Source organism: Prunus avium, chromosome 1 (assembly GCF_965620075.1).
Source record: "Prunus avium chromosome 1, drPruAviu1.hap1.1, whole genome shotgun sequence".
Classification (NCBI taxonomy): Eukaryota; Viridiplantae; Streptophyta; class Magnoliopsida; order Rosales; family Rosaceae; genus Prunus; species Prunus avium.
In genome coordinates this window covers 2,622,814-2,640,475 of record NC_142284.1, presented here as the reverse complement: position 1 = coordinate 2,640,475, position 17,662 = coordinate 2,622,814, and the positions used below count along the sequence as shown (strand labels likewise).

Below are 17,662 nucleotides of genomic sequence, written 5' to 3'. Positions count from 1 at the left end.
TAAAAGTAATTTGTTGAAAGTTGAAATAGAACAAAAGTAATTTTAATAAATTATGACATTAATATATTCATTTTGGGTTAACTATATTTAGAGTTTGCGTACCGACATGTGATATAGATTATAAAATTTTATTAACTTCAAGACTGTTCAATGTATCATCATAGTTGAAAAATTCTGCTTTTGAAACAGGATTCCATCTGATATGTTCACAAACATGCAGATATCTGCATCAGCCATATTACTCTTAAAAACCTGCTTTTGCTGGCAAGCATGATTTTACAAGTGCATGAAGGTTATTACCAAACCACAACAGAGACAGTTTATGAAATTTTAAGAAAGAATTGGAGCAGCTACAATAAACTCTGCTAAATATTTTGTTCAGGGCTGCACTGCTCCTCTATCTCCAAGTTCAAAGCTTAAAATGAGTCAAGGCAGAGGTGCCATCAAGGCCTTTGTCATTGAAGTGGGCAGTATATTCCCTTATAGTTGTCTCCCTGTACTTTGGAGGGTTGTCTTCTGATAATAACTCTTTGATGGGTCCATAGAGTCTTTCCAATGGTAGCATACCTGTGGTAAAGAAGCATGGAACTGATACTCTTGGACCTACACAGTTTGCCAATACCCTGTGCTCTACACTCTTGAATCTATCATTTGATAAAAGCTGCAAACCCAAAAGAACTCAACCATAAATTTTATTTATTTATTTATTAAAAATAAAACCAAACTAGAAAACCAGATGGAAGAATATGAGTCATGTTCTAATACAATACCAGTAAGAGACGTAGAAGAAGAAAAGTTGTACTTGCCTGTAGAAGATCTCCTATGTTAACCACTAGAGCCCCAGGCATTGGAGGCACATCAATCCACTTGTTCTGATGAAGAACTTGGAGACCACCAATATGATCTTGCAGAAGGACTGTGAGGAAGACATTGTCAGCGTGCTTGCTTGCCCCCATAGTTAACTCTGGCTGTGGACATGAGGGATAGTAATGCCCTCCAAGCAAAAGCCCTAAACTACAATCTATGTCATTCAAGTAACTTGGCTTTAGCCCAAGCGCCTCGGACAGCAATTCGAACAACAACTTCCCCAATTTCATTACTTGCTTGGAGTACTCAATAAGTATGTCTCTACAAAAGATGAAAAACAGCAAAGCACATGAAGTTGTCATATATACATAATTCAATTAAACATTCCAGGGAGAGGCATTTAACCAAAATGGTAAGCTCAGCTGAATGGCTTTTGTTTCATGTTTAGAAAAGGAAAATGGCCTACTGTTGGAGGCTGAGTTTTTGCCACTTAACCCAAAAAAACTAGCCTGTTTGAGGCAAATGGCCTACTCATGTATAAAGCTCACATCAAACTCATTCTTATTCAATATGGGATTCTTGTTTGGGACATTTTACCCCTCTCCCAGACACGCAATAGACTTGTCACTGGCGATAGCAGACAAGGACTTAGGCCTGCTTTAATACCAAACTTAATCCAAAAGACCAACTAGTTTGGTGATGCTTTCAACCCATCCATATAAACCTCAGATGGGTGGTTCGTGTCCAATTCCGAAGCAAGATCAATGTACAGTAAACTTAAAATTAAGCTGGACGAAGTATACCATATCATCTAATTAACTCATCAATTTCAGGGATGGAATTTAAATCAAATAATTGATATCATCATAAACTTTCAATTATAGCAGAGAATTATAAGTTTCCTTGTCACATACCTGAATACTTCTGGCATGTCTTCTGGCTTAGCAGGATTAGGAGCCATGTAGCACCTAAAAGTATCCCTCCAATTAGTCGCCGGTGCTCGGTATAGATCAAAGTTGCTATTGTAGCCCACAGGTTTGAGCGGATCACGATTGTAAAACTGTTTCTTCACTTGAGTGTCTTGCTCAAAAAACCCACGTACACTATCCTTCATCTCCTCCAGAACACCAACCGGTATTCCATGGTTAGAAATTTGAAAGAATCCCCAAGTCTCTGATGCCTCTCCAACTTTCGCAACAATCTCGTTTCGTTTCGTTGGACTATCAAACTCAAGGCCTTCAAGGTCAATGAGTGGAATGCTAAACTGCGTAGCTTCTGAATCAACGTTGCTGTTGATGATGTACTTATCTGGTGGTTGATGAAAAATTCTAGGAACCTCAGTTATCCCAGCATCAACAAGGCCTTTCACACCTTCCTTTGTGTCATCAAAAGCCTTCAGCTCACTTTGTCTGTCGTAATTTGTATTGTTGGTAGCTACCATCTTGGCTTGGTGGATATCAGATTAGATTTGATTCAGGCCACAAGTGTATATTTTTGCAAAGAAGATCACTCTTTACTATATAATGAGTAGAGTGGGAAGACAATGCTTTTGCAAAGATCATAGAGCTCGTTGAAAATGCCAAAAATTCATTCGTTGACTTGATTTTTTTTTATTTTAAGAAATTTTAAAATTATCCTAAAAGATAGTCACACTCATATGTATTTTATTGTTTAAACTAAAGGATGCCGAAACACATCCGCATAGCTGCTTTTATATATATATAAATGAGCAACTTGTTGCATTTGTAGCCTTCGAATAGTCCAGGCCTAGGGATGGCAATGGCCGGGTAGGGGCCGGGTAGGACAATACCATCCCGTCCCTGCTCTCTATCCCCGCCCCTTCCCCGAACCAATCCCCATTTAATAGGTTTCGGGGAATCCCCGTCCCCGTCCCCGTCGGGGGACTATCCCCCATACCCGCCCCGAATTCCCGATTTTTTTTGCATAAAAAATATTTATCATACATTTTAACATTGTTTCATATTAAATTATCATTCAACACATTCAAATTAACTATAAAGTTCAACTCAACTATTCAAAATCACATCAATATGAAAATCCAAATAAGATTAGGAAAAATTAGGAGAGGGAGGTTAACTTAGGGTTAAACATAAATATTATAATTATATATTTATTTATTTAAATATAAACATATGTATTTTCGGGTCGGGTTTGGGGATGGGGACGTCAATACCATCCCCTCCCCATATCCGTCGGGGATTTTTCAAGTTCGGGGATCCCCGTACCCAATACCCGTGGCCGAGACAAAAGGGTCCAAATATTCCCCAGTAAGTAATAATTGTTTAATAGTAATTTGGTGAAAGTTGAAATAAAACGAGGTGTTAGTTGGATTAATCCAAATTTTTGGTGAGTGAGTTTTCCTCTTCACTTTTTTAACTATGGCAAAAAATAAAGATAAGAAATGAAACATAAGTAATTTAATATTGGGTTAAAAGTCTTTTTAGTCACTAAGTTCTACACAAAAATTCAATTTGATCATTGAGAAAATAATTTAGCCAAATTAATCACTGCATTTCGCAGAGTTTACAGTTTATATTTATAGACTTATCTTGAATTTGAAGAGGAAAGCTTGATAGAATAATTAATCTCAAAGATAAATTTTAGAGCCGCCACTAGTGCCGCCTTGCCGCACGACGACACGTTCTTATATTGATCGTGAATTGTAAGCGTCGTTGATTGATAAGATTGGAATTCGCTAAAAGTTTTATTCTATACAAGATTTCTCAATTATAGACATAAGTGGCTTTGGATTTTTCAACCAAAAAAAAAATTGGTCTCATGTTCAAGGAAAATTTCTCTCACAAACCAAGGACACTCAGATTCCCTAACCCACTAGCAACCAATAATAACCTTATGAAAATCCCCTGAACACGTGAATCAATCAATTTTCTATTTTAAAGTTGGGTAAATAACTTTGCCCCTTTCTAAAAGAACCCTAAAAGTTGTCTATGAAAAAGCCAAATAAAAAACCCAAACCAAATTTAAACAAAATCAACAGCTTACCAATATATTTTGGTGCTCTATAATCTTGATTACGTCTCTTTGCCATCTGAAGTCACAGTACGTTCACAATCAATTAATCTGTGACTTTATACTTCACAATTTCAAATTCAACCCAAGATTTCCCTCAATACAATGACCAAATTATCATGGTTGATTTCACATTAATATATTTATTTTGGGTTAACTATATTCAGAGTTTGCATACCCGCATGTGATATTGATTATAAAATTTTAGTAACAGATCTAAGTTTGATCCTGATAACTCAAAGACTTCTCAGACTTCGTTGTTATATCAAAGTTGAAATAATCTGCTTTTGCAAAACGGATTCTATCTAACATGTTGACAAAACATGATTTGCAGGAGCATAAAGGATTCCATTTAACCACAATAAATATTATGAAATTTTGAAAAAGGAAATGAAAACCTTCGCAGCTATTATTGAAAAGCCATAATTCTCCACAAGAGATTATAAACCAGCAATACATGCCTAATGGGATAAGCATACAATTAATCCAATTTTATAACTTTGACATATGTCCTGCATCAAGCATGTACAAACCAATCATCTCAGAGGATAAAACAAATCTGTGAAAATAGCATTTGTTCAGCATTTGCTCCTCTATCTCCAAGTTCAGAGCTCCCATTAAGGCCTTTGTCATTGAAGTGGGCATTAAAGTCCCTTATAGTTGTCTCCCTGTACTTTGGAGGGTTGTCTTCTGATCATAACTCTTTGATAGGTCCATAGAGTCTCGGCGATGGTAGCATACCTGTCGTAAAGAAGCATGTCACCGATATTCTTGGACCGACACGGTTTGCCAGTACCCTGTGCTCTACACTCTTGAATCTGTCGTTTGATACAAGCTGCAAAGCAACCCCAAAAGAGCTCCAATGTTAACCCAATTTTTCATTGAATTGATGTAAAAATAGTGTATGTCAACTTTTAGAAAGTATAAGATAACATCTCCCTTTTGGTTAATGAAAAAACCAACTGTGTACTTGCCTGAGCGCTGCAGGCTGAGCACTTACCACTTAACCCAGAAGACTAGCCTATTAGATCAAACTCAAGTTTCCTAATCCTACTAAGCCAGAAGACATGATGTAGCACATAAAAGTGTCCCTCCAATTAGTGGCCGGTGCGCTGTACAGATCAGGATTGCTATTGTACACCAAAGGTTTGAAGTACTCACTAGTGTAAAACTGTTTCTTCACGTCAGTGTCTTGCTCAAAAAACCCACGTACCCTACCCTTTAACTCCACCAAAAGATCAACAGGTATTCCATGATTAGCAATTTGAAAAAAGCCCCAAGTCCTGATGCCTGTCCAAGTTTTGCAACAATCTCCTTGCGTATCGTTGGACTGTCAAACTCAAGGCCTACAAGGTCTATGACTGGAGTACTTAACTGGGTAGCTAGTCGTGGTTGTTGTTGATGGAGTACTGATCCAATGGTTGATGAAAAATTCAAGGAACCTCAGTTATCCCGGCACCTTGGTGTCATCAAAAGCTTTTAGTTCACTTTCTCTGTCATACTTGGTTGGAACCTCATTTGGATTGGTAGCTACCATTTTTGTTGCTGGTAAAGCTTAAATTTCTAGTGGATATCAGACTAAATACATATGATTCAGATCAGAAGTGTATATTTTTGCAAAGAATATAACTTTGCAATGAGCACAAGACATAAAAAAGAAGTCCAAATATTCCCAATAAACTTTTACAATGAGCAGGCCAAGACAAATATCTACGTTAATTACTTTGACATATGTCCTGCATAAGGCATGTACAAACAATCCACTTTTGTTGGCAAACATGATTTAACAACTACATGAACACTATTATCTAACCACAACAGAGAGATTTTATGAAAATTTAAAGAAGAGGCTGTTAAATATTTGTTCAGGGCTGTACTGCTCCTCTATCTCCAAGTTCAAAGCTCAAAATGAGTCAAGGCAGAGGTCCCATCAAGGCCTTTCTCAATGAAGTGGGCATTATATTCCCTTATAGTTGTCTCTCTGTACTTTGGAGGGTTGTCTTCTGACAATAGTTCTTTGATAGGTCCATAGAGTCTCCCCAATGGTAGCATACCTGTGCTAAAGAAATTTGCAACCGACACTCTTGGACCTACACTGTTCGCTAGTACCCTGTGCTCTACGCTCTTGAATCTTTCATTTGATATAAGCTGCAACCCCAAAAGAACTCAACCATTAAAAAAATTAAAAAGAACAAGAAAAAAACCCAAACTAGGAAACCAGATGGAAGAATTTGAGACATATTCTGGTACAATAATAGTATATACTACTACAGCCTACTCCCTTTTAAGAAGTATAAATAACATCTCCCTTTCAATTAAAGAAAAACAATGATGAAGAAGAAGAATAGTTGTACTTGCCTGTAGAAGATCTCCAATGTTAACTACTAGAGCCCCATGAATAGGAGGTACATCAATCCACTTGTTCTGATGAAGAACCTGGAGACCGCCAATATGATCTTGCAGAAGGACTGTGATAAAGTCATTGTCAGCGTGCTTGCTTGTCCCCAGAGTTAACTCTGGCTGTGGACATGAGGGATAGTAATGGCCTACAAGCACAAGCCCTAAACTACAATCTATGTCATTCAAGTGACTTGGCTTTAGCCCAAGAGCCTCCGACAGCAACTCGAACAACAACTTCCCCAATTTCATTACTTGCTTGGAGTACTCAATAAGTATGTCTCTACAAAAGTTGAAACACAGAAAAGCACATGAAGCTGTCATATATATATATGATTCAATTAAAAATTGTAGAGCCAGGCATTTAACCAAAATGGTGAGCTGAACGGCTTTTGATTTATGTTTAGAAAAGGCAAATGGCCTACTGTCAGATGTCACCTACTTACTCATGTATAAACCTTGGATTAAGCTCATTCTTATTTAAAATATGGGATTCTTGTTTGGGACATTCTACCCCTCCCAGACACGATACAGCTTCATCACAGGCCATAACAGATAAGGAACTAGGCCTGCTCTAATACCACTTGTCATGGGCTAGCTAGGTGCTTGCCACTCAGCACAAAAATACCATTTGTTTGGAGATGCTGTCTACCCATATATATAAAACCCAGATGGGTGATTCGTATCCGAAGTGAGATCAATGTACATCAAACTTATCATTAAGTTGGACAAAGTATATCATATCATCTAATTAACTCATCAAATTCAGGGATGGAATTTAAATCAAACTAATTAATATCATCATAAACTTTCGAATGATAGCAGAGAATTATAAGTTTCCTTGTCACATACCTGAATACTTCTGGCATATCTTCTGGCTTAGTAGGATTAGGAGCCATGTAGCACATAAAAGTATCCCTCCAATTAGTCGCTGGTGCTCTATGTAGATCAAAGTTGCTATTGTAGACCACAGGTTTGAAGTGATCTCGAGTATAAAACTGTTTCTTCACTTGAGTGTCTTGCTCATAAAACCCATGTACCCCATCCTTTATCTCCTCCAAAACATCAATAGGTATTCCGTGATTCACAATTTGAAAAAATCCCCAAGTCTCTGATGCCTCTCCAACTTTTGTAACAATCTCCTTGCGTTTTGTTGGTCTATCGAACTCAAGGCCTTCAAGGTCTATGACTGGAACGCTAAACTGGGTGGCTTCTGAATCAAAGTTGTTGTTGATGGAGTACTGATCTGGTGGTTGATGAAAAATTCTAGGAACCACAGTGATCCCAGCATCAACAAGGCCTTTAACACCTTCCTTGGTGTCATCAAAAGCTTTTAGTTCACTTTTTCTGTCATAATTGGTTGGAACCTCATTTGTATTGGTACCTACCATCTTGGTTACTGCTAAATCTTAATGTTCTAGTGGATATCAGATCAGAAGTGTATCTTTTAGCAAAGAAGATCACTTTGCAATGAGTGAAGTGGGAAGAAAACAATATTTTTGCAAAGACCATAGGCCAAGGATAATGCCAAAGTACTTTATAATATATTAGCAGAGTTGTGTTTTTCACATTAATATATTCATTTTGGGTTAACAATTCAGAGTACAGACAGATAATATTATACAATTCAACTTTCGTATACGGAAAAATGATATTGATTTTAAAATTTTAATAACAGGTCTATGTTTGATCCTAATAACTTCAACACTTCAAGTTTCCATAGTAGTAAAGCACTCGTATTCGTATATTATAAACAGGTATAGACAAATAATGCTCAGAATTCTGCTTTTGTTAAAGAAAAAAATTCTGCTTTTGTTGGCAAGCATGATTTTACCAGTGCATGAAGGTTTTTATCCAACCACAACAGAGAGATTATATGGAAGTTTGTAAAAAGAGATGAAAACCTTTGCAACTTTTATTGGAAAGCCATAATATTTCACAACAGATTATAAACAAACAATGTACTATAACCATACAATTATCTAACTTTAAACTTTGACTTGTGTCCTGCATCAGGCATGAACAAACAATCAACTTAGTATTGTGTATGAAGCAATATTTTCATGCCAAGTTATAAAGTAGACACCATTTGTTCATTGCAGTTGCTCCTATGCCTCCAAGTTCAGAGCTTAAAATGAGTCAAGGCAGAGGTCCCATCAAGGCCTTTGTTATAGAAGTGAGCATTATAGTCCTTCACAGTTGTCTCCCTGTACTTTGGAAGATTGTCTTCTGATAGCAACTCCTTAATGGGTCCATAGATTTGTGGCAATTCTAAAAAACCTGTGGTAAAGAAACTCGCAACAGATACTCTTGGACCAGCACGATTTGCCAATACCCTGTGTTCTACACTCCTGAATCTATCATTTGATATAAGCTGAAAGTCCAAAAGAATTCAATATCAGAAAACCCAAACTAGGAAACTAAATTGAAGAATTTGAGCCATATTCTAATGACTATAACAAAGGGACGGTGGGAAGCCCTATGCGAAAACTAAATTGAGGCCATGCTACTACACCACTGAAACTTTTCTCAAATTTTAAACAACAAGACATTATAAAAGAGATTTTTAAAAAAAAAATTCCCTATCCCGGGATATATCCTGGTTTATGAAAGTTTTCCTCACATTCTGGACAACCTAATACATGCGTGCAATCATAATGTAATAGTACCTTTTTAATTAAAAAAGAACCCAACTTTATCTCCTACAAAATACAAAAGAGGAATAAGAATTATAGTTATACTTTCCTGTAGAAGATCTCCAATGTTAACCACTAGAGCCCCAGGCACAGGAAGTACATCAATCCACTTGTTCTGATGAAGAACTTGAAGACCACCAATATGATCTTGCAGAACGACTGTGATAAAGTCATCGTCAGCGTGCTTGCTTGCGCCCAAAGTTAACTCTGGCTGTGGACAGGGGGGATAGTAATTGCATAGAACCTGAAGCCCTAAATTACAATCCATGTCATTCAAGTGACTTGGCCTCAGCCCAAGCGCCTCAGACAGCAACTCGAACAACTTCTTCCCCAACTTCATTACTTGCTTGGAGTACCCAACAAGCATGTCTCTACAAAATTGAAACCTAGAAAAACTAAGGCTCCGTTTGGATGGAGGGATTTGAACGAAGGGATTTAGATTTGACAACAAAGCTAAATTTGCTTCTTTTTTTTTTTTAAATTTATTTAAAGAATCACATTAGATTGAATGTATTCTAAATAACAAGACATTTGAAATGACTATATGGAAGGAATCATTTGAAATCCATTTATTTTCTTCCTTTCTTTCTTGTTCAATTCTTGGCATATATGGATTGTAATAGTCTATACATACAATTTTACCTTATAATCTCATCTAAATTCATAGATTCGGAATCCCTTCATTGAAATGGAGCCTAATATCATATTAAACCAGAAAATTATAAGCTTCCTTGTCACATACCTGCATACTTGTGGCAAGTCTTCTGGCTTAGGAGGATTAGGAGCCATATTACACAAAAAAGAGTCCCTCCAATTAGTCGCCGGTGCACTATAAAGATCGAAGTTGCTGTTGTAGATCACAGGTCTGAAGTGATCACGAGTGTAAAGCTCTTTCTTCACCTCAGTGTCTTGCTCAAAAAACCCACGTACCCCATTCCTCATCTCTTCCAAAACATCAACAGGTATGCCATGATTGGCAATTTGGAAAAACCCCCAAGTCTCTGATGCCTCTCCAACTTTGGCAACAATCTCCTTGCGTTTGGTTGGATTGTTATCATATTCAAGGCCTTCCAGGTCTATGACTGGAATTTTGTGCTGGGTTTTGGTGGGTTCTGAATCACAAGTGTTGTTGATGGGATACTGATCTACTGGTTGATGAAAAATTCTTGGAACCTGGGTTATCCCAGCATCGACAAGGCCTTTAACACCTTCCTTTGTGTCATCAAAAGTTTTTACTTCACTTTTTCTGTCATAATTTGTTATGCTTGGAACCTCATTTGTGCTGGTGGCTACCATTTTCGTTTGTGTCTGCAGGATGGTAGAACTAAAGCTTAGCAAACTAGATATGGATTGCCAAAGTTCAGACCACAAATGAGTGAGGTTGGAAGAAACTAAAAGCAAGATATTTGCCAAGAGTCAAGACTGTGGGGGCGAGTTGACGCTATAGACATTTTTGTGGTGGCCAAAGCATATACAGTGCCAATTCATTCTTTGGATTGGTTGGCTATCACTGAAACTAGAGGTGAGAAATTTCATGATTGAAAGAAAACTGAAGGACATCTCGTAACACATATAGCTATTTTATTTTCATTTTTATTTTTAATACAAGCGATAATCTAAACTACGAGGAGAATGGGGGTTTCTCACACACACTCTACTAAGGTCCCATGGGAGTTTGAACCTGAGAACACTAATCAGCAAGTCAAGGCCTTTTTCCACTTAGCTAGACCCTATTCACATGAAATTTCTCAAGCGATAATCTGAACAAGATGCTTAGAATCCTATTCACATCCAGCTTCTCATTTGGGTAGCAGCCACCGATATGCTCTGACACAGGCTTCACATTTGTTCTCTTAATTTTTAGTTCTGCAGGATCAAACCTATGGGCTTTTTTTTCATGATATCTCGTACAACCCGAAGAGAGGCATAAAGAGTTGTACTTCAACTTTCGCCTTTCCCCTCAAACGAATCAGAAAGAAAAGAAAACGAGTTACACGAGGATAATACATTTTGCCAAGCTTTATAATTTTTACTAAAATTAGTAGGGTCCTAATTCTGTTAGTTGACTACTTTTTCAAAAAATACATTCCATCTCTTAGTTCCAACTTCTCTTCAGAAACTAGACCCGTTAAGAAACTTTGCAGCTGTTGGAGAGTTTTGTCATAAGGAGGATCGGCTATGCAGAACATCTGCAGGAATGAATGTGTTAAGAAATCTATTAAAAACAGCAACAGGACATATAACTTTCTTACCAGATATCATGTTACTTGGCAGAAACCAAATATCACGGGGAGTGTTAAAACCATCCTTACCTTGAGAGTATTATGAATTCGATCTAATGCCATGCTTCCAAAGTTTGTGAGCATCCCCAAGATAAATTTCTGCCAAAAACCAAATACCATTTGAAAAGCTGAGAACACAATGGCACCATGCATTTTTATCTGTTTACATGTTTGAGATTGATACTCAAGACTGGACAAAGTTAACATGGTTATTATAAATGGCAAGCTATCAATTATGTGTTTCCTTTCCCCTCCCCTTAGTGGGAAAAGATGGGAGTTAAATTTCTACTTCACTTGATTATTTCAGCTATTGACAAGTTGGTAAAATGTGGAAGATAGTGTCATGAGCAGCAATTTTGTTGCCCCCTTTTGGTCTTTATAAAGAAGATCCAGTATGAAAATGAAGATCCAGAGATGGAAAATTAGAACTTAAGGCCGTAATACCTAGAGATGGAAATATACTGAAAGCAAAAGAAGATCCAGTATGAAAATGAATTGGTAGATCCTTCCTAAACAACTCAACCCATTGGGATGGATTTTAAAAGTATACCAAGATGTGGTCAATCTCGCACACATCACATACCTCATACACAGTCATTTCCTTGCGCAGTTGATCCTCCACAGAGGCTACAGAGCTCTCCCCCTCTTCATCAGCAACTATAAGATCCTCGATGCTTCCATTCGTACCACCGTTTTTACCACTGTCAACCATACCTTCCATTAGTGTAAACACGTGGTCTTCAGAGTCTGCCCCAAGTGATTCTGCAAGAATTCCCTTCAATAGGAAAAAAGAGGCAAACATATGAGTTTTCCTCTTGACTTCCAAAGCTTAAAACTTCAATAAATAACAAGAACCCATTTGAAAAAAATTTAGCTGGTGCTTGACAGGAAGGGGAACGTCCGACTTTACAATAAAATGACACATCATATCGTTCAACTCGAAATTCAAAATGATTAAAGGTAACTAAGAAAAAAAAAAATCTGTAATCAGTAAAAGTAACCACTGCTGCTGAGAAATCCAGAGTTTCTAATACTCTTTACTCACCAAGACAGATGACTCAAAACTGGGGTTTTTCAAAAGTATGCCAGGGTTTGTGTTCAAAGACAACAAATAAATCTGAAACACGAAAGTATTAGTCTATCAAGCATACCTTGCTTATCCAGAAATTTATCCTGCGATTAAGCATGTCTGTTGGAACCCCAATTGCAGCTGCAAGATTCTTAGAGGTCCAGCTGAAAGTATAAGATATCAGTATGGCAAGAAAATAGTAAACAACATAAAATCCATTAAGATATTTCTGACACTACCTTGTCTGATCTTGAAATTGCATTATAATTGCTGCATGCACCGGAGCAACTACGAATTGCACTGCTCTATCTTCAAATTGCAACTCCAACTAAAACAGCACCAACCATCATAAGTATTGTTAATGTCAATTCAGTGATTCAGGAAATATAGAAAATCTCAGCAAGTCAAAACTCTCCTAATAGAAAGGCATGAAATGACGTAGTGTAAGCATCTTACCTTAACTGTACCAAGACTTTTCTTCCATAATAGTTTACGAGGGGTCTTGATTTCATTAAACCTCTTTGCATAATCAGATAGCAGTTGGTCAACAGGTCCAGGTACATTAAGGGACTCATCCTGAAATTTGGTTTAAAGGTTAATCAACATTTACTGAAATTTTGTTACAAATAGAAAATGTAGTTCTAATGACAATAACAAATGCTAATGAGATGTATATAGTACAACGGACTAAAGACATCAGTTTATGCACAAGGTTCTTGCTAGTCAATTTAGAATGAGTCAAACATAAGTTGCCTAGATACTCATGCAGAGAATATGTCACCAACTGACTAATAACTTTGGTGAAAGAAACAGTGGGCAAGGAAAATGCTGAAGTTAAGTGAATCAATAGAATAGGTGGGAAATTTTAAAAGAATTAACTTAAATTAAAATGCTTGCAAGAAATCATAACTAATGGGGGCCTCGAGGAGCATTAAGCTATTAAAGCCGCTCCTAAATGCAGAAGAAACAACCAAAGTGCAAGCGATTACGTTTAAACATAATCATGTTCATATGCATGGTATCACTGAATGCAGAGAAGTGTGCCAAGAAGATATTTCAAATTATGAGAATGTAAATCCTCGATCCGTCTTTTCCCTCTAACAGAAATTTCGAAATAAATGACATTACCATTGGCAACAATTCATTACCTGGATTTGGGGCCAGAAATTTGAAGAGATGATTGTTGCATCAAAAACATCCATGGAAACCCAGTTATCTCCCAGCTCAGAACCTAAGACATCCACCCCACGTTTGTGGAATAAAATAAAATAATTAGTCTTCTGGTAATGCTGGAGAGAATAGCCCAAAAACCAATCATCTGTAGGGAAGGCGTAAAGTTTGGAAGCTACCTGCTTGAGATGTCTGAGTTATGGTTGCTTTAATATTGCCATTAGTCCTCTTAGAATCAATCAGATCATTCAGCATAATTTCACATTTCTGCATGCTGCTCTCTCCAAAATGTATCTGAAAGAATGATTACAAACTATGAACATTAAGGTAGACAGTTTGAAGACTACATGAACAACCAATACACCCAACTAAACAAAGAAACTGCAAGCTTAAATATAAAAAAAACCACTTGCCTTGAGGAGTTCAAGAGTGCGTATCTCTGTATCAATGTCATAGTCAGATTTGTTGAGAAGCTTTTCAGCCAGCATAACACGGTATTCATTAACTAGTTGATCTTTTGAACCAATTATGCCAACAATCATCCCAAGTATGTCAACCTTCCTTCGGTTCCTGCTGCCCTTCAAGGGGTCAGCTTCTACAGGGTCTGGCTCCCAGCTGAAACGGCAGAATTATAAAAATAAAATAAAAATACATCACCTGAGTATGCAAAGAACAAAAATATAGCATCTGATTGGATTTGAAAGCAACTAAATTACATTCCATATAACTTGCAAACAACTATAATACACTTTCATCCACGGCCTTGCTTATGCACATACCGTGAAGCATTTATCCATGCCTGCTTGTCATCAGTGTGGAAATCGTCATCAAGACCAGCGTTCTCTTGATTTTCTTCATCTCTGTTTAATTCTTCAAGAAGGCTATCCCCAGTGTTTCCAGATACATTCGGATTCCCACCAGTCCCATCTGTAAGCATGGTCACAATGCACTTTATGGTGTCCTTCCTTCCCCTCAAATAGTCCCTAATTGGTTCTCCAACTGCTTCGAGGAAAACACCTGCTGGATCTATTGTCCGGAGTGCTTTAATTGTTGAAACATATTGATGCAAAATGTCATTGGTTGAGGCACCTGCAGTTAGCAAGCGATATCGTAGTGCAGAGATAAATGACTCGACCAGCTTAGAATGTTGTCCAGTGTATTCAAGACACTGTTTCAAATCTTCAATTGCAGGAGAGCTGCAAAACCCCAAAAGGAAAACAAATGATCAAGGAAAGCCACAATAAATGAAGGTTATTTAAGTGATTGTAAACCAACCCCCCAACCACCCCCCCCCAAAAAAAAAAAAAAAATATATATATATATATATATCATCGTGGATTCCAACAATTGCAAACCAATACCTGTCAGGGTAATCCACAATAATCTCAAATAATTTAGTTATTCTTAAATCTTGCAATGTTTCGTATGCAAAATACTCTAGTCGCAACTGCCATCTAACAAGTCCTTCAGATGGGGTGTCAATTCCAGGATAAAATGTAGAAGGACATGAAGCCAAAGGTGACTTGAGACCAGATGAAACACTGTCATAACTAACAGAGTCACCAAGATAAGCAAGAAGGGCATGCAAGAACTGAAGAGGCACAGCCTGCAGAATACACATTCAAACATTAGGAAAACTTTGGCCTTTGAAAACATAAAGTCGTATTGGATAACTAAACCATTTGTGCGTTATTTGCGGCTTCACAGTTCTCCACAAAAATGGAAATGAAACACAAGCATATGAAAGCCACCTGAATCCACCCCTTGATGGACTCCAAAACAGAAATCCGGTAATCATCACCAGCAAGATCATGAACTTTGGCCTGCCATTCAAACAAGACAAATTAGAAGTTAGCAAGACAAATGAAAAGGTAGGATGTTTAACATATAACATTATACTGAATCCAACAGCAGAGATTATGATCACCTTTAGAAACAAAAAAATTGCAGAAGCATAGGCATCTTCAGTCATAGATGTAAACCCGAGACTTCTAAGATCGCGAACAACCTTCCCTATGTTGTTCACCAATTTATTGTTGTCCAAGAACCTCCCTTGGGGATAGCATTCATCAATCTCCATTTGTCCACTCCTGTATGAGACTTTGCATTTGTCATCTAAATCCATATCATCTTTATCATCATCATCATCATCATGAGGGAAGTCTCCACCCATTATAGTACTCAGTTCCTCCAACCTTCCCTTAAAATACCAGTGGAGTATCTCTAAGAATTAAGAACACGGAGGCATTAAAAATAAACGCAAGTAATTACAAATTAAAACAAACAAACAAAAAAACATGTAAATTGAACGTCAAGATCTTTTATTTATTTATTTTTGTACCAGGAAAATGCCGGGGAAGAGTGGCCATAAGAACTGAAGACACTGACATTTGGTACTTAGCAAACAGCTCAACTCTGTAATCATTAGAATCATGGCTTCCATGGTTGTAAGACTGCAAAGCATGAACCAGAATCAACAGACACTTCTCCTGGTACTGCTTTTCCAAAGATATTTCTTCCAAAGCGTTATAGAACACTTCCTCTTCCACCGAAACGTCGTCGTAAGCCTCGAAATGCCGCCAAAATTTCAAGGCGCCATTTTTCTCGAAGGTTCGCTCCAGCGCATCAAGGAAGTGGTCTCGGAGCAGAGACTCGAGCCCGTGCTTGCAGAGGCCGTGAACGTGAGATACGAACTGCGGACCGACGGAGAGGTCGCCGGCGCCGTTTAGAAGGGTGTCCGTAGCAGCACAGAAGCCATTGTAGCTTTCGAGGATTTCTTCGATGGAGCCATCGCTGAGTTTTTCGAGAATCGCTAAATTGCAGACTGATGAAATCGAGTCCGCCATTGAAATGCCCTTGGAAGCTACTGCATTGCTTAAATTAGGCTAATCTTCAAGAGAGTTTGATAGATTCTATAGCTGAACATTCCCAAATTCTTTACAGACCACACAAATTCAATGAACCAGAGACACAAATTCTAGCCGCAATCCAGCTACCATAGCCACGAGCTCAACCAAAATTGGTTCTTTGAGCAAATATTGACCCAGCATTCGAGTAGCCACAACACACACACACCAGCTACAATCAAAAGTGAGAGGAGAGAGAGAGAGAGAGATAAGGGTTGTGGGCCTGGGTGGGGTGAATCCGGAGAGAGAGGTGGTGGCTGGGATAGGGGAAGGTGGCGAGAGGGTCAGGAGAGAGGTGGGGAGTGCGGCGGTGTAAAGCAGGGGCGGGTTGTGTAAGTTTGGTTTTCAATTTTTTTATGTTAGTTTATTTCTTTTCATAATATTAAATATTTTTTAACTAAGACCTTGATTTTATATATATATAATATAACTCATAGTCTAAATTATTCTAAATTGATATAATTTATGAAAATGGTTTTCAAAACTTAAGTTCAAAGAGGTGGACTCACTATCCTGATCAAATGGCCTAATCCACAACTGAAGTCTAAATTAATACCTTAGATTTTGCTTTTTTAGAACAATACCTTAGACTTTTTGATGGAGCAACTCCAGAACTTGTGGCCATATGAATTACTAGTTAGATAGAACTTTCTATTTTGAGCATTATGATCAATGACTGGTAAAATACTACTCTCTTTCTGCGTACACATTAAACATCCATGGCATGGCAGTTAGAAGGAAAAAAATCTCTTATAACGGGAATAGCATGCCGGCAAATAACACAATGACATGTAAAAAAGTTATTTCACCTGTCATTGTGTTATTGGTCTGGAATAGCAAAAAGTGATATCCCTTGTGACATACTAATTCTTTCATTTGATACAAGTTGCAACCCAATTCAATTAAGGGGTTAGAATAGAATCGATGGAACAAGGTTAGATCACAATAGGTTAGACCCTTACTCAACTACTAGCCAATTGTTTTTCTTTTTCTTTAAAAATTCAGTTTTATAACTTAAAAAATATATATATGTATCCAAAATGCTTTACAGTTTTGGAGGTGTCCCAGTTTTATGGGCAACTACATAACATGTTTTTTTTGTCTCTTTTATTTAATTCATTTTATACAGATTGTGAATGTACTAATGTATCCTTTTGACATTTTCATTAACTAATGACAATCTGTTTTAAGGTCGTCTCCCTTTATATAAATTTTTGACTTGGGCTTAGGATGACAGATTACGCAGCCCATTTGTCATTTCATTTCCTGCAGACACATAAATTA

At 37.5% G+C, this 17,662-nt stretch overlaps 4 protein-coding genes across 5 annotated transcripts; all 4 read right to left on the bottom strand.

Annotated features, from left to right (window-relative positions):
* Nucleotides 1–203: 203 nt before the first annotated feature.
* Nucleotides 204–2,411, bottom strand: LOC110751376 (1-aminocyclopropane-1-carboxylate oxidase homolog 1-like). The gene is made up of 3 exons (XM_021951835.2): nucleotides 1,722–2,411; nucleotides 807–1,128; nucleotides 204–661 (listed from the first exon to the last, which is right to left on the bottom strand). Exons 1-3 carry the CDS (start codon nucleotides 2,246–2,248, stop codon nucleotides 410–412), a joined length of 1,101 nt encoding a protein of 366 aa, XP_021807527.1. The 5' UTR covers nucleotides 2,249–2,411; the 3' UTR covers nucleotides 204–409.
* Nucleotides 2,412–4,244: 1,833 nt separating this feature from the next.
* Nucleotides 4,245–8,012, bottom strand: LOC110751367 (1-aminocyclopropane-1-carboxylate oxidase homolog 1-like). 2 transcript variants are annotated; one of them, XM_088251149.1, is made up of 4 exons: nucleotides 7,108–8,012; nucleotides 6,217–6,538; nucleotides 4,833–6,006; nucleotides 4,245–4,693 (listed from the first exon to the last, which is right to left on the bottom strand). In XM_088251149.1, the coding sequence occupies exons 1-3, from the start codon at nucleotides 7,644–7,646 to the stop codon at nucleotides 5,755–5,757; spliced, it is 1,113 nt and encodes a 370-aa protein (XP_088107275.1). In that variant the 5' UTR covers nucleotides 7,647–8,012; the 3' UTR covers nucleotides 4,245–4,693; nucleotides 4,833–5,754. The 2 variants fall into 2 exon arrangements, with proteins under 2 accessions (XP_088107275.1, XP_021807514.1); XM_021951822.2 differs by having other exon boundaries at nucleotides 4,859–6,006.
* A 136-nt stretch (nucleotides 8,013–8,148) lies between these two features.
* On the bottom strand, nucleotides 8,149–10,808 carry LOC110751357 (1-aminocyclopropane-1-carboxylate oxidase homolog 1-like). The gene is made up of 3 exons (XM_088251138.1): nucleotides 9,694–10,808; nucleotides 9,004–9,322; nucleotides 8,149–8,632 (listed from the first exon to the last, which is right to left on the bottom strand). Exons 1-3 carry the CDS (start codon nucleotides 10,245–10,247, stop codon nucleotides 8,378–8,380), a joined length of 1,128 nt encoding a protein of 375 aa, XP_088107264.1. The 5' UTR covers nucleotides 10,248–10,808; the 3' UTR covers nucleotides 8,149–8,377.
* Nucleotides 10,809–10,952: 144 nt separating this feature from the next.
* APC2 (anaphase-promoting complex/cyclosome 2) lies at nucleotides 10,953–16,750 on the bottom strand. The gene is made up of 14 exons (XM_021951802.2): nucleotides 15,814–16,750; nucleotides 15,400–15,695; nucleotides 15,224–15,295; nucleotides 14,834–15,078; nucleotides 14,252–14,668; nucleotides 13,886–14,087; nucleotides 13,652–13,766; nucleotides 13,451–13,533; nucleotides 12,759–12,878; nucleotides 12,542–12,630; nucleotides 12,385–12,466; nucleotides 11,817–12,008; nucleotides 11,264–11,332; nucleotides 10,953–11,140 (listed from the first exon to the last, which is right to left on the bottom strand). Exons 1-14 carry the CDS (start codon nucleotides 16,316–16,318, stop codon nucleotides 11,018–11,020), a joined length of 2,610 nt encoding a protein of 869 aa, XP_021807494.2. The 5' UTR covers nucleotides 16,319–16,750; the 3' UTR covers nucleotides 10,953–11,017.
* Nucleotides 16,751–17,662: the final 912 nt, after the last annotated feature.

Bases quoted from the DNA above. Each gene is read 5' to 3' on its own strand.
- LOC110751376 (XM_021951835.2), bottom strand. From the start codon at position 2,248: ATGGTAGCTACCAACAATACAAATTACGACAGACAAAGTGAGCTGAAG. The intron at 1,129-1,721 runs GTATGTGACAAG...CATCTTTTGTAG, and splicing joins GACATGCCAGAAGTATTCAG to AGACATACTTATTGAGTACT. The intron at 662-806 runs GCAAGTACAACT...TTGGGTTTGCAG, and splicing joins ACATAGGAGATCTTCTACAG to CTTTTATCAAATGATAGATT.
- LOC110751367 (XM_088251149.1), bottom strand. From the start codon at position 7,646: ATGGTAGGTACCAATACAAATGAGGTTCCAACCAATTATGACAGAAAA. The intron at 6,539-7,107 runs GTATGTGACAAG...CAACTTTTGTAG, and splicing joins GATATGCCAGAAGTATTCAG to AGACATACTTATTGAGTACT. The intron at 6,007-6,216 runs GCAAGTACAACT...TTGGGGTTGCAG, and splicing joins ACATTGGAGATCTTCTACAG to CTTATATCAAATGAAAGATT.
- LOC110751357 (XM_088251138.1), bottom strand. From the start codon at position 10,247: ATGGTAGCCACCAGCACAAATGAGGTTCCAAGCATAACAAATTATGAC. The intron at 9,323-9,693 runs GTATGTGACAAG...TCAATTTTGTAG, and splicing joins GACTTGCCACAAGTATGCAG to AGACATGCTTGTTGGGTACT. The intron at 8,633-9,003 runs CAGGAAAGTATA...CTTTTGGACTTT, and splicing joins TTAACATTGGAGATCTTCTA to CAGCTTATATCAAATGATAG.
- APC2 (XM_021951802.2), bottom strand. From the start codon at position 16,318: ATGGCGGACTCGATTTCATCAGTCTGCAATTTAGCGATTCTCGAAAAA. The intron at 12,631-12,758 runs GTAAGATGCTTA...GTGCTGTTTTAG, and splicing joins AAAGTCTTGGTACAGTTAAG to TTGGAGTTGCAATTTGAAGA. The intron at 11,333-11,816 runs GTATGTGATGTG...GGTTTTTGGCAG, and splicing joins AGGAAATGACTGTGTATGAG to AAATTTATCTTGGGGATGCT.